This window comes from Esox lucius, chromosome 1 (genome assembly GCF_011004845.1).
Source record: "Esox lucius isolate fEsoLuc1 chromosome 1, fEsoLuc1.pri, whole genome shotgun sequence".
Taxonomy (NCBI): domain Eukaryota; kingdom Metazoa; phylum Chordata; class Actinopteri; order Esociformes; family Esocidae; genus Esox; species Esox lucius.
In genome coordinates this window covers 7,664,247-7,677,882 of record NC_047569.1, presented here as the reverse complement: position 1 = coordinate 7,677,882, position 13,636 = coordinate 7,664,247, and the positions used below count along the sequence as shown (strand labels likewise).

Genomic DNA, 13,636 nt, shown 5'->3' with positions numbered 1-13,636 from the left:
AAACCTGGGGGAACATCTCAACTAATAAGGATTAATTGGCAACAAGTCAGGAACATGACTGGGTATAAAAAGAGCATCCCAGACAGGATGATTCTTTCAGAAGTGAAGATGGGGAGGGGCTCACCACTCTGTGAAAGATTGCGTGGGAAAATAGTGCAACAATTGAAGAATAATGTTTTTCAATGTAAAATTGCAAAGTTTGGGGATCTCATCATCAATAGTACATACTATTATTGAAAGATTCAGAGAATCCGGATACATTTCTGTACGCAAGGGACAAGGATGAAAACCAATATTGGATGGCCGTGATCTTTGGGCCCTTAAAAACAGACAATTATGTAGTGGACATCACTGCATGGGCTCAGGAACACTATTGAAAACCATTGTCTGTGAACACAGGACATCGGTGCATCCACAAATGTAAGTTAAAACTCTACCATGTAAAAAAGAAACCATATATAAACAGGATACAGAAATGTCACCCCCTTTTCTGGGCCTGAGCTCATTTAAGATGGACTCAGTTGCAAAACTGTCCTGTGATCTGACAAATGAACATTTGTAATTCTTTTTTCGAATCATGGATGCCACGTCCTCTGCATTAAAGAGGAGCGGGACCATCCAGCTTGTTATCAGCGCACAGTTCAAAAGCCAACATCTGTTATGGAATGGGGGTGCATTTGTGCACATGGCATATGTGAGTTGCATATCTATGAAGGCACCATTACTGCTGAACAATATATACAGGTTTTGGAGCAACATATGCTGCCATCCAGACCATATTCTGCATGTATTACAACAGCATGGCTCTGTAGTTAAGAGTTGTGGGTGCTAAATTGGCCTCTCTGCAGTCCAGACCTGACATAGTGGTTAACATGCCCCTGTCCCAACTTTTTTTGAAATGTGTTGCTGGCATCAAATTCAAAATGTGCTTTTCCCAAAACATTTTTTTTTTCAGTTTCAACATTTGATTGATTGTCTTCATACTATTTTCAATTAAATACAGGGATAAATGTTTTTATTTGGATTTCATGCAGCGTCCCAACTTTTTTGGAAATGGGGTTGTACATACACACATAGCCTTGGCCAAATTCATAGTGGACATCTATTCCTGACTTTGACTAGATAAATCAGAGCTGAAACTGAAAACAAAAGCTTGTCTGCCACTGAAGCCTTCTGACCATCACTAAAGTAATCTTATGTTTTCTGTCTGTAAACCATGGTGATGCAGAGACTCATATGATGGCCCGTATCCATGGAATACATATTTCTGAACAAGAGAGTATAATTAATTAATGAAAATGGAGGCAGCGTAGAAAAGGTTATTCTTGATGCAGTATGTTAGCCTGGTCACCAAAACTTTTAGTATACCACACAGTTGTTGATTGGGCATGCAACCATTGGTTGTTGCATGCAACATCTAAACAGCGGAATGCAACCATTAAAATATTTAGGGGGATAAGCCGGCATTAAATTTTTATGAAAGACATTGCAGTTACTGGAATAGCTCATTTTGTACTTTTACACCATTGGTATCAAGATTTTGGCAATTATTATTTTCTCTCCTTCAGTCAGTTTAACTGAGTTGGAAAGAAAGTTAGCGAAAGTTTATGGGCCAATGCTAACTAATGTTAGGAAAATGTTCTGAGGATAACAGTATGTGAACAGTTAGCTAATGCTTGTTATCAATTGCACAGGCACAATAATTCAACTTCCTTCAGACTGTACACCAAGACATCAAAATGGCATCCAAAAGTTTCTCTGAGGAAGTTAATGATAATGCTTTCTTTGTCAAAATTCCAAAATATTCCTTTTAAGCTCCAGACCTCTTGGCAGACTGTGTAGTGTGCTGGTTTATTAAGAATCAGAAGTTCCACAAGCAAGTTTAATGTTAACCTGCCGACACAATCAAAAACTTAAAAGTTACAGGAGACCTAGCACTTACCGGACTAAAGGAAATTAGGCTATTGTGCTCTTTCAGAGGAAAACACACTGTGAGGGCAGCCAGATCTGTGCAGTCTTTTGGTAATTCTATTTTTATGGTTGAATCACAGAGTAGTTTGTTTATTAAGATCCCGTTTGCTAGGCTTCCAAAAAAAGATTACAGGCTAACACAACTGTACAGCTGACAAAACATTCCTAAAACCATTAACATGTAGATACAGTTGTGCTCAAAAGTTTGAATACCCTAGGAGAATTGGTAATATATGTGCCATTTGTAAAGAAAACATGAGTGAGCAGGCAAACCACATGTCTTTTTTTCTTATGGGTTTCATATTCAACTGTAGGTCATAACAGAATGGCACAATCATAAAACAAAACATGGCAACAAAGAAAACAAATTCACTGGCCCCTGTTCAAAAGTCTGCATACCCTTAGTTCTTAATACTGTGTATCCCCCCCCCCCCACCATAAAGTTCTATTTTGGTCTCGTCCGTCCAAATTACTGTGTGCCAGAAGCTGTGAGGCATGTCAAGTTGTTGTTGGGCATATTGTATCCAGGCTTTTTTGTGGCACTGGGCGCAGTAAAGGCTTCTTTCTGGCAACTAAACCATGCTGCTCATTTTTGTTCTTCAAGTATTGTCATATTGTGCTCCTTGAAACAACCACACCACACTTTTTCCAGAGAAGCCTGTATTTCTGAGGCTACCAGTGGGTTTTTCTTTGTATCCTGAACAATTCTTCTGGCAGTTTTGGCTGAAATATTTCTTGGTATCTTTCTTGGCTTGGTATCAAGAGATCCCCAAATTGTCCACTTCTTAATAAGTGATTGAACAGTACTGACTGGTATTTGCAAGGCTTTGGATATCTTTTTATATCCTTTTCCATCTTTATAAAGTTCTATTACCTTGTTATACAGTTCTTTTGACAGTTCTTTTCTGCTCCCCATGGCTCAGTGTCTAGCCTGCTCCGTGCATCCACATGAGAGCTAACAAACTAACTATTAATACACAGACAGTAATTGCAATGTAAAAAGCCACAGGTGTGGGAAATTCACCTTTAATTGCCATTTTCACCTGTGTATGTCACCTGATTTCTGTTATCATTATGATTTAAAATGGAGCCAAACAACTATGTAATAAAAAATGGCTTCATATGATCACTATCCTTAAATAAAATACATTTATTTTGCATGATCAGTCATATTTTCAAAATCAATGCCAAAATTTCACAATTTCTGCCATGGTATGCAAAGTTATGAGTACAATTGTATGCGCAATGTGTAGGACTAAGACAGTGTGTTTATGTATGTGTGGTAATTGTTAGTCTTTCTGTGACTCAGTATATCTAAGAGTGATAACAGAGCCTGTGATCTACAGCTGCTTTGCCCATTGCTCCATAGAGAAAGGCTTGCTTTGTTTGGTTCTGCACCAGGCAGTCTCTGGTAGAGTGGGCTGGAGCACCAGTGTCATCTATTATCACACACTCGCACAAAACAAAAACACACGCACTTACACACTCTCAACCAAAACACTCAAACACTGACCTAAAGAACACTCTGTCAGCGATCCAGACAAGATAAAACAAGAGAGCGACATTCTAGCTCAAGTGTTACTAATCGGACCAGACATTGAGCTTGAGTTTATCTGTGTGCATACACATGTGGGTGTTTCTGTGTGTGAGTATCCAGACCCCAGGAATATTGACTCATTCAGATGCCAGTATCCCACACATTCCTGTTCTACTACTTACTGAGATAATGTGAAAACATGCAGGAGATATTCAAATGTTAACTAGCCATTATCAACAAGTCACTGCCCTCTCTTTAGCAGTGGGGGACAGAGGGGTTTTGGGGGAATTTAGCCTCAGAATGGCATGATTTCTGCAGGGTATATGGAAGTGGAAATGTGGACCTTTTAGGGAAACTCAAATCTGTCAGAGAGTGCTTGAGTGTGTGAGTGTTCGAGCGAGACAGAGCGAGACTGACCGCGATAGAGGCAGAGTGTTTTATCTGTGTATTTCATTCCCTTAGCTTGTGGTTAATTTGTTACATTATCTGCAGTTTGGCTTTTTGACTGAGGATATAAATCAAGCTGACAGTCGGGCTACTGTTTTCCGGTAAAGCTGTTGCTTATGCTGATCAACGATGAGCAATAGTTGAACTATTGCCATTACAGCAAATGTTGCTATGCTTCTCTGTCTAGGGGCACTCAGTTCCACTGTGATATATCCATCCCAAAATGAGTGTGGAGTCACTAGCCCCATTAGCCCACCCAGGGAACAACTACAGTTACCTGTGATTTCTTTTTACCTGTGTTACTCGTTTGTTTCACCTAACCGGCTCATACCTTTGGAGGTAGTTAAGGAGCAGGATGTAAACCAGAGTAATTTATATGTTTCATTCACAGCGTGTGGATTTGGTAATGCCTGCTCATTAATATTTGTATTATTCTGATTTGTCTGTCCAGTGGTAAATCAGGATGGCCAGCCGCTAATTGAGGGGAAACTAAAGGAGAAGCAGGTTCGGTGGAAGTTCATCAAACGCTGGAAGACTCGCTACTTCACTTTGGCAGGAAACCAGCTCCTCTTCCGGAAGGGAAAATCTGTATGTTTTCCTTACTTACATACCGACACTTAAAAAGAAACATACTGTTACATAGACACACGTCATTTTTAAACACACACACAATTACTACAAACCCATAAAAAAGAAAGATGGCTGCCACCATCTATAATTCCCCTGTACCATGTCTCCATGTGTAACAGTGTGGACTTGAGGCCAACACGAGGCCACTGCTTTGTTGAGAGAGAAACATGCAATTAGAAAGAGATTCATGTCATCGCCCTCTCTCTTGTATGATTGATATGAGACGGTAACTCTCATTAGCAGCAGCTAATGACTTTGAATAGGGCTAATCACCATTTTATCTAAATTACACCACAGGAATGTGGAAACAGCATTAACTTAAGTTGGCTAATATTTAGTAGAAAACTACTTTCCATCATCATATCATCAAATAACAGATGGTAATGTTTTTAGCTAGCAAATTCAGTCAAAAATAGCTAGAGATGCTAACGTTAACTAGCTGAACAGTGGACTACTCAAAACATTTACTGGATCTAACATTTATGATAATTAATTCATAAATATAAAAAACGGTCTAGCTATCACTAATCACGAAAATTGCTGTGCAAACCAATCACCTATATGTACCCGAGCCTTTTGTAATACACAAATCTTCATCAATTCCTATTAAGGATGTACTGACAAAAATGCTCAGATGGACATCAGCCCTAACAAATTATGTTCAGAACAGCATTGTTGTGAAACATGCAATCTATTAATATTTTCCTCACATTATTGCTTTAAATGTGTCTCCACACACTAAACAAGGTTGTTGATTGATTTAAAGGAATATTGTTTTTATTTAAACAGATTCTCAGTTTGTCACCAAGGATCTGTTTCAAAGTAGCCTGTCATTTCAATAATTAGTTCAGTCATGGAAAAGGACATAGAAAATCTCTTATAAATATTTTTTTTCCCTAGATCCTATACCATAGGCTTCAAACTTTCTCTAGCATGCAATTTCCACTCACAGCCACTATGCAGTGATATGTCTTCAATGCTTATTTTATTCAAATGTTTGTGTTCTGGTACCTCGAGGCTGCCCAGGTAACACCCCTCTCAAGCTCACGTTTTTTCCCAAGCCTCGGGACACAAATTAACCACTGCACCCATCTCTATAACATAATTAATCCATTAACAAATCATTCTCACTTGTGTTTGATATTCAGCTTTCTCATGTTGGTTGGTCATGATGTTCCAGTTCCAAACACTGGAGACCCACATCTGGTTAACTGATTAACTGAACTGCATTCTGAGGAATCAAATTGCTTACTGTAATAACACTGGCCCCAGTATTGACCTACTCAACCAAATACCCAGAAGGGATGTTCAAATACAAAGTTTTATTGCCACAGAATAAGAAAAAGCATCCTTATTGGGATCCTTCCCAAGAAAGAAATGCATGACATTATTTTTTTTCTCCAAATTCCCCTAGTGTCTCTTGTATGAGTTTATCCTGTGTCTTAGTTAGGGCCTGGAAGATTAGACAATGATCTGCGGGTGTGCTGAGGTTGATCAACCACAGGTGTGTTGGCCAGGAGCTGAAAATGTCTCAGCAGGTCATGACTTTGTCTCCATCTACTGGCCATATAGCGTCCCTCTACTGAAGAGCTATTTAACCCTCTCCTCAGGGATCCCCAGACATTCCCCAATTCTGTTGCAGCCCTGAACAGGCACACCTGATTCACTAATCAAGGCCTTGAAGATTAGCAGGAAAGTCTAATCAGGTTAGATAGTTATGTACTTCTTTAAATACATGGAAAGGGTGGAGGTCCCTGATGAGAGGGTTGAATAAATCTGAACTACTACGATACTGGGGCCCCAAATATGATAGTGGTCAAAGTAAATGACCTGCAGTACAGCTGCTTTATTTCTATCATGAATTCAAATGTTGCTTGCAGTATTTCAACAGTGGCCGGGATTCTAAAGAAAATCTAATCAAAATAGGGAAGAAGATGATAAGTGTCTGAACTATTTGTGTGTTTGTAAAAACAAGCTACCTCTCCCCTGTGATTCAACAATACGATTCCCTCCAACTAATCCATGTTTGATACTGACCGACTAAGGTTGGACTTTGCATGTGAGGTCACTAGTGTTAGCAGCAGAAATAATGATTGTGTAAACAGGGGTGTCAAACCGGTTCCACGGAGGGCCGAGTGTCCGCAGGTTTTTGGGTTTTCCTTTAAATTGGTTCCCAGGTCAGACCTGAACAACCAGGTGGGGGTAGAAATTTACCAATTAGTGAACTAATTAATCAATCAGGTAGAAGGTGAGAGCGAAAACCTGCAGACACTCTGCCCTCTGTGGAACCGGTTTGACACCTCTGGTGTAAACCATTGAGAAGGCTAGACCCCAACATCGTTCACTGAGGTCACTTTGACATCAGAAAGCCCATGTGCAAAGAAATTGAAACAAATCGGTTATCCAAAAGAACAGAAGCATTATTCCCTCAACTACAGCCACCAGATAAGAGCTGTTATGCATGGTCTGTTATGCATGGTCTGTTATGCATGGTTTTTTATGCATGGTTTATGCATTGTTTCTGCTGCATGTGTCTATGCATCTATGCATGGGTGTGTGTATGCTTGAATGTAAGTGTGTCAGCGAGTTTGTGTCCTTTGTGTTTGTGTGGTTTCTGTGAATGTGTGTTCCCCTGGGTGGCTGTCATTTCTGTTTTTGAGATAATGATACTGTGTCATTACTATGATTTCATTGATAAGACGGGAGATTTTATCATTACCCAATATCATGTTTTAACTTAACTAAAAGACTAGGAAGTAAAAGTGCATTGACCAGAGCACTTCCCCACTTCTCAAATGAAAAAGCAACTTGTATTCCTCAGCCTCTGATATATATTGAGGAATTGGGAAACACTGTTAGTTTGCTGAAAGGCAAGCTCTGTTTGTATTGCCTATCCACAGTCTTCGAAACAAAGCCACAGATTTGTCTCATTTTCTAAACTCATTCTCGCAGTGCCAACAGCCCTAAATCTATCACTAACCTCTATACCCTTGGGTACTTGTGTCAGTCTGAAAGGATTCAATACAGTTCTTTTCTTTTTTTCTTGTGAGAATCAAAATCCGAGCTTTCAGATGTTGGATGTGGAACAGGGCCAATGTGGCCTGTTGGTATCTTGACCTTTAGACCTGAACAACGCTGCTGGTTGTTGACATTGGCCACCGTCACTGGTATTCAGATGTTGACGTTTCCTTTAATCTGTTCTTCCTGTTTTATCCGCTCAGAAGAGGAATGCCACACTTCAACCTCATAGACGATTTGTCCAAAAAAATTGTCCTCCTAATTAGGACCGGATAGAATATGGTGCCAAACCACCTCAGTTTCTCCTTGGAAAGGTTGCTTTGTTGAGAAAGAGGACAGAGAAAGAAACAAAGAGAGGATGGGTAAGGAGAAAGAAAGGGAGAGAATGAGAAAGAGAGGGAGGGAGGGATAAGGAGACTCCAGTATACAGTATCTCACAAAAGTGAGTACACCCCTCTGGCCTGTTCTGAGTGGAACCTGTCCTGTTAAACTGCTGTATGGTCTTGGCCACCATGCTGCAGCTCACTTTCAGGGTCTTGGCAATCATCTTATAGCCCAGGGCATTTTTTTGTAGAACAAGTATTTTTTTCAGATCCTCCGAGAGTTCTTTGCCATGAGGTGCCATGTTTGAACTTCCAGTGACCAGGATGAGGGAGTGTGAAAGCGATGACACCAAATTTAACAAACCTGCTCCCCATTCACTCCTGAGACCTTGTAACACTAACGAGTCACATGACACCGGGGAGGGAAAACGGCTAATTGGGCCCAATTTGGACATTTTCACTGAGTGGTATACTCACTTTTCTTTCCAGCGGTTTAGACATTAATGGCTGTGTGTGAAATTATTTTGAGGGGACAGCAAATTTAAACTGTTATACAAGCTGTACACTCACTACTTTACATTGTAGCAAAGTGTCATTTCTTCAGTGTTGTCACATGAAAAGATCAAATATTTACAAAATGTGAGGGGTGGACTCACTTTTGAGAGATACTGTAGACAAGCAAACAGACACAAAGGGTAGACAAGCTCATTCCATTTCAGCCTCTACCCATGAAATTGAGCAATTGCCACATTGCTTTTGTCAAACCAGTACTTTGGTTTGACAAAGCACCAAGAAGAGCACCAACACAACAGGAAGTAGTTGATGTGGCTTGGGGCAGAGTTGAGCAGGGCCAATGAGTATGTTTATTTCAACTTATGTGAATACAATAGTAGCTGAACCACTCTAGCTAACAGGAGACAGACCCCTTCATACAGACAGCCAGGGAAGTAAGGATGTGGGAAAGTCTGTAGAGGTTAACAGTCTTGCCATCAGATGCTCTCACACACACACACACACACACACACGCACACGCACACACTCTACTAGAACTACAGTAAGCTGGGGGTGTCTAAGGATATGTGTATAGCAGGGGTGAAATGGTACGTGTATTCATATTGAACCGTTCAGGACAGGGTCCACGGTTCGGTACTTACTGTGAACCGAAAAATACAATTATCATATAGCTAGGAAAATATTTTATTTTGAAGAAAAAAAAAAATATTATTTCATAAACCAATGGCATATAAATGAAAGTAGGGAAAATATCCACATGGTAATAAAGTTGTCTTTAAAGAAAAAGAAAGTTGTTTCGTCTCATAGCTGTATGCAGCTACACTCTGTTATTTCACACTAGCAAGAACAGAGCTGAGAGGCCATCGTGACAGCAATTTTCTTATGAAGGAATTAGCTAAATGCAAAGGAGCAACATTGCAAGCATTGGCGAACTAGAAGACACCCCAGGATTATTTAGGTCTGCTATCTGTGAACATTTCAGTTTCAATGTAAACTATAACGGCGATTGCAAACAAAAAACTTAATTCGTCTCTGTTCACTGACGATTCAAGTGGCAATACGAGTAACACGACTACTCATTTATTTATTGTTACACTTTGAAAATAGAAAATACATTTTCTCAAGTACAGATGATCATTTTTTTCTTTGGAAGTAACATGTTTCAAGTGGTCCTATTTTGTGGCGCTGTTATGTGACTTTATTTTGATTTATACTGCTGGACTATGCATTCTTGTTGAAGTTCAGATTTAAATTACTATTTTCTTTCATGTTATAAGGCAGGCACCTGTTTTTTGTAAGCTAAATATAAATTACATATTTCTCAGGAATTTTCTTTTTCGTATCGAAACCGTACCGAACTGTGACACCACTGTACCTTTCCGTACTGAACCGTGAGTTTTGTGTACCATTTCACCCCTAGCGTATAGAGCCTAGTGGCGTGCCTAGCCCCCATCATGTGACCCATTGTATTTTAGGTATGAGGATCCACACAAAGGATTTTTAACATGGGCTCACATGAAGTGACTTGCTAAGTAGGTCACATATGTGAAACACAAAGAGTTTGAACAATTAATTTATTTAGAGAGATACAGTCTTAGTACATTTGAAGGCTCTGTCCTCTGATGTAATAGAGCAGTGGTTCCCAACCAGGGGTACAAGGACGCCTGGGGTTGCTTCGCCTCTCCACAGGGGGTACTCATGATACCATAAGCTTACAAGTAAAATTTACATGAGGGGAGCTTCAGGGTTTCTCAGGAGCAGAGCAAAATTCTGTTGGTGGTACAATAACTGAAAAAGGTTAGGAACGACTCTTTAAAAGAGGGTCTGTTTCTGATACACAGTATAAATAATTGACTGAGCACAGAATGCCTCCATAAAAGTATGATAGGAGTGTTTAAAAGGGAGTTTAGGTTTTGCTGTCATGCAGCCCCAAACCTAAGTGTCACAAGGGGAAAACAAAGAACAGCTTAAATGAAGATCTTGTGTCTGTATCCAAAAGTCATGCTGCAAGGTGAGACATCTGTTTGTCTGTCTGTGAGCAAGCATTCTCATTGTGTACATTCGTAGGTCCAAATTTAGGATAGATTCTATGCACGCTTGGCCCCTGGATTCAAGTATTTCATGCAATTGAAAATAAGGATTTTTCCCCACCTACGCACCAAAATCCATCATATTAAGGTGATAATAATATTGCGAATAAAATATATACAAAAAGTACAAAGCTGAAATGGATAACTCTCCACCCTCTTGTAATAGTGATCATAAATTTGCACTGATTTGATAAAAATCAGATATTAATGTTTTATGGGTCTTCAGGACAATGTTAACAGAAAGGCAACTTTTTAATTTCGCAATGGCTAGAAATATTGTGTCATGCTACAGTGAAGTGGATGAGAAATTGTATGCCACAAACCGCTCGGCCAGAATTACAATTCTTTTCACTGATTTTCGTGGGAAACTAACAACATCCAAAGCAAGTTATTATGGGTATTGGAAAGTATGTGTTGTTAATTGAGGATTCTTATGTCATTTTAGGAAATGTATATGGATATAACATTGCTGACCAGAATAAGGGCTTACTTTCTGAAATGTATAATATTGGTGAAGACTTAAAGGTGCACTATCCAGCTTAACGCTACCTATGGGCAGTGAGTTGTAGATCGGTTCTTTAACCCCATTAGGATCTGACATTGTCATTACTATCTACGAGCATACTGAACAGTCTGAAACTGTGTCACCTCCAACCATCGATGCTGGAACAATGAACACAGACTTTCCTTTTAAATGGGGTTAAAGTTTATGGGCCCTTTCCATAACTACGGAACACAATAAATAGAGGTAACAGCTAAACCAATCAAAACATCATCTTGGCTGTCTATTGTGTTGCCATATTTCAGAGACTTGTTGATGGCTATCTAGCGAACATGAAACCATAATCATGCTAGCACTGGCTGGAACAATAATATGTGAACTTCGACCAGTTTGCACAAGGGTAAATCTAGCTAAAAGGGAATTTTTCTTCTGAGCAATATTTGCTTATGCATAAGGTTTAGTCAAACAGCTACAATGCATGTCCTTTTTCTTAACATTTTGCAGAAAACACCAGGTTGTAACTCTATTTTCCAGCAAGAAATGGAATCAAGGAGTACATGCTTGGACACAACTTAGCTCGTTAGCTTATTGTCTCAACCAAAGACTTTGGAGAGACCTTCCTAGAACACATACGCTCATACAAATAAATTAAACAAGAACAATGAATGATTTTCTATGTGGTATAATTGTTTCTCCATCATCAATCTAGTAACTTACACATAGATTTTCCTGACTATCAAGCCAACTAGTTAAAGATGGCCAACTCCACGTCACTGTTCACACAAACTTCAGCTCTTGTCACCAATGCAAAATGTGCTTGCGTTGCTTCTGTATATTTTCGTTTCAGGCTAAATGAACCCAAACAAAGCTTGTCATTGGCCTTCACTTCACACACCTTCAAGGATGTACACGCCTACAAACATCCCAGCCTTCTACATTTTACTTGCAACCATGGTACTGGGGATAGTGTCAGTCCTGACACTCTGCCTGAGACTGTTTTTAAATGTTAACTGATGGTTAACTGATGGTTAACTGATGGTTAACTGATGGTTAACTGTTGGTGAAAATATAATCTGGAAGGTGAGCAGTCTAACCAATCATCATACACCATGTTAAAGTCGCCTCCTAAAATAATATCATAGATTGAGTACTTGTTTTTAAATGCTGCCCTATGCAGCATTTTCCATTTAAAATATCCTATAATAACCCTTACATAGGGTTATTATAGGATATTTTAAATGGAAAATGCTGCATAGGGCAGCATTTAAAAACAAGTACTCAATCTATGATATTATTTTAGGAGGCGACTTTAACATGGTGTATGATGATTGGTTAGACTGCTCACCTTCCAGATTATATTTTCATCATTATACACTGATGAGCCAAAACATTATAACCACCTAATATGCTGTTGGTCCTCCATGTTGGTCCGCCATAACCAGAGATGCACAAAGATACATATAAATGTATTTTAAAATAAGATACCTTAATTTTAAGTGTATCAAAATAAACTACAAAATACAGCAGCCACTTTTACAAAATGAACTACAGTATATTTGTATTTTAAGGGAGCATGAAATCACTTCACAAACCTTCCATATATTGGCCTAAAAATGGGGTCTCCGTTCCATTAATGATAATCTGGTATGAGTAAGATGATGTCATTGTTTTGGAAACACTGTCTCACCAGAATTTCTTTTTTTTTCTTGCAAAACAGACAAAAACATAACATAGGCTGACAGTAGCAAGCTAATGTTAACTGTTAGGGATGCTACCCAGGTCAAATAGTTAGCTAGAACATAACATTAATTGATAAACGATTTAGCCTAGGCTACTAAAATGAAAAACAAAACTTAACATGAACTGTAAAGATTTTAGCAATTTATGCTAAAAATCGATGGAAATCTGGCAACCTACACGTTTCTCACCTCGAATTTCTTCGGTTATGGATCCATTTTCTGTTCTGATTTCAACAAGTCTGGGCCAGGGCAACACCTTGAACATCATGTTCCTTAAGCCTTGGCATTTCAGATATGTTCTGACTCAGTCGTCTGGCCATAACAATTTGGGCCATGTCAAAGACCCTTTACTACAAGAACTGATTGTTCTCCTTGTAAGATGATGATCAACGTTATTCGCTTCACCTGTGAGTGGTTTTGCCTCGTGGTTTTGCCTCGACTTGAAGCTTAGTAGATCCCTGGTTAGTTATACAGTGGGGAAAGTATTTAATACACTGCCGATTTAGCAGGTTTTCCCACTTACAAAGCATGTAGAGGTCTGTCATTTTTATCATAGGTACTCTTCAACTGTGAGTGACGGAATCTAAAACAAAAATCCAGAAAATCCCATTGTATGATTTTTAAGTAATTAATATGCATTTTATTGCATGACATAAGTATTTGATACATCAGAAAAGCAGAACTTAATATTTGGTACAGAAACCTTTGTTTGCAATTACAGAGATTATAATACGTTTCCTGTAGTTCTTGACCAGGTTTGCACACACTGCAGCAGGGATTTTGGTCCACTCCTCCATACAGACCTTCTCCAGATCCTTCAGGTTTCAGGGCTGTCGCTGGGCAATACAGTTCCCTCCAAAGATTTT

The 13,636-nt window shown here is 39.2% G+C and overlaps 1 protein-coding gene across 1 annotated transcript in view; it reads left to right on the top strand.

The window, feature by feature from the left end:
• Window positions 1–13,636, top strand: part of veph1 (ventricular zone expressed PH domain-containing 1) — a 167,046-nt gene that overhangs the window by 140,043 nt on the left and 13,367 nt on the right. Inside the window, exon 13 of the mRNA XM_010899975.3 lies at window positions 4,407–4,543. Coding sequence (XP_010898277.2) covers window positions 4,407–4,543 — 137 coding nt within the window. The remainder of the gene's footprint in view (window positions 1–4,406; window positions 4,544–13,636) is intronic.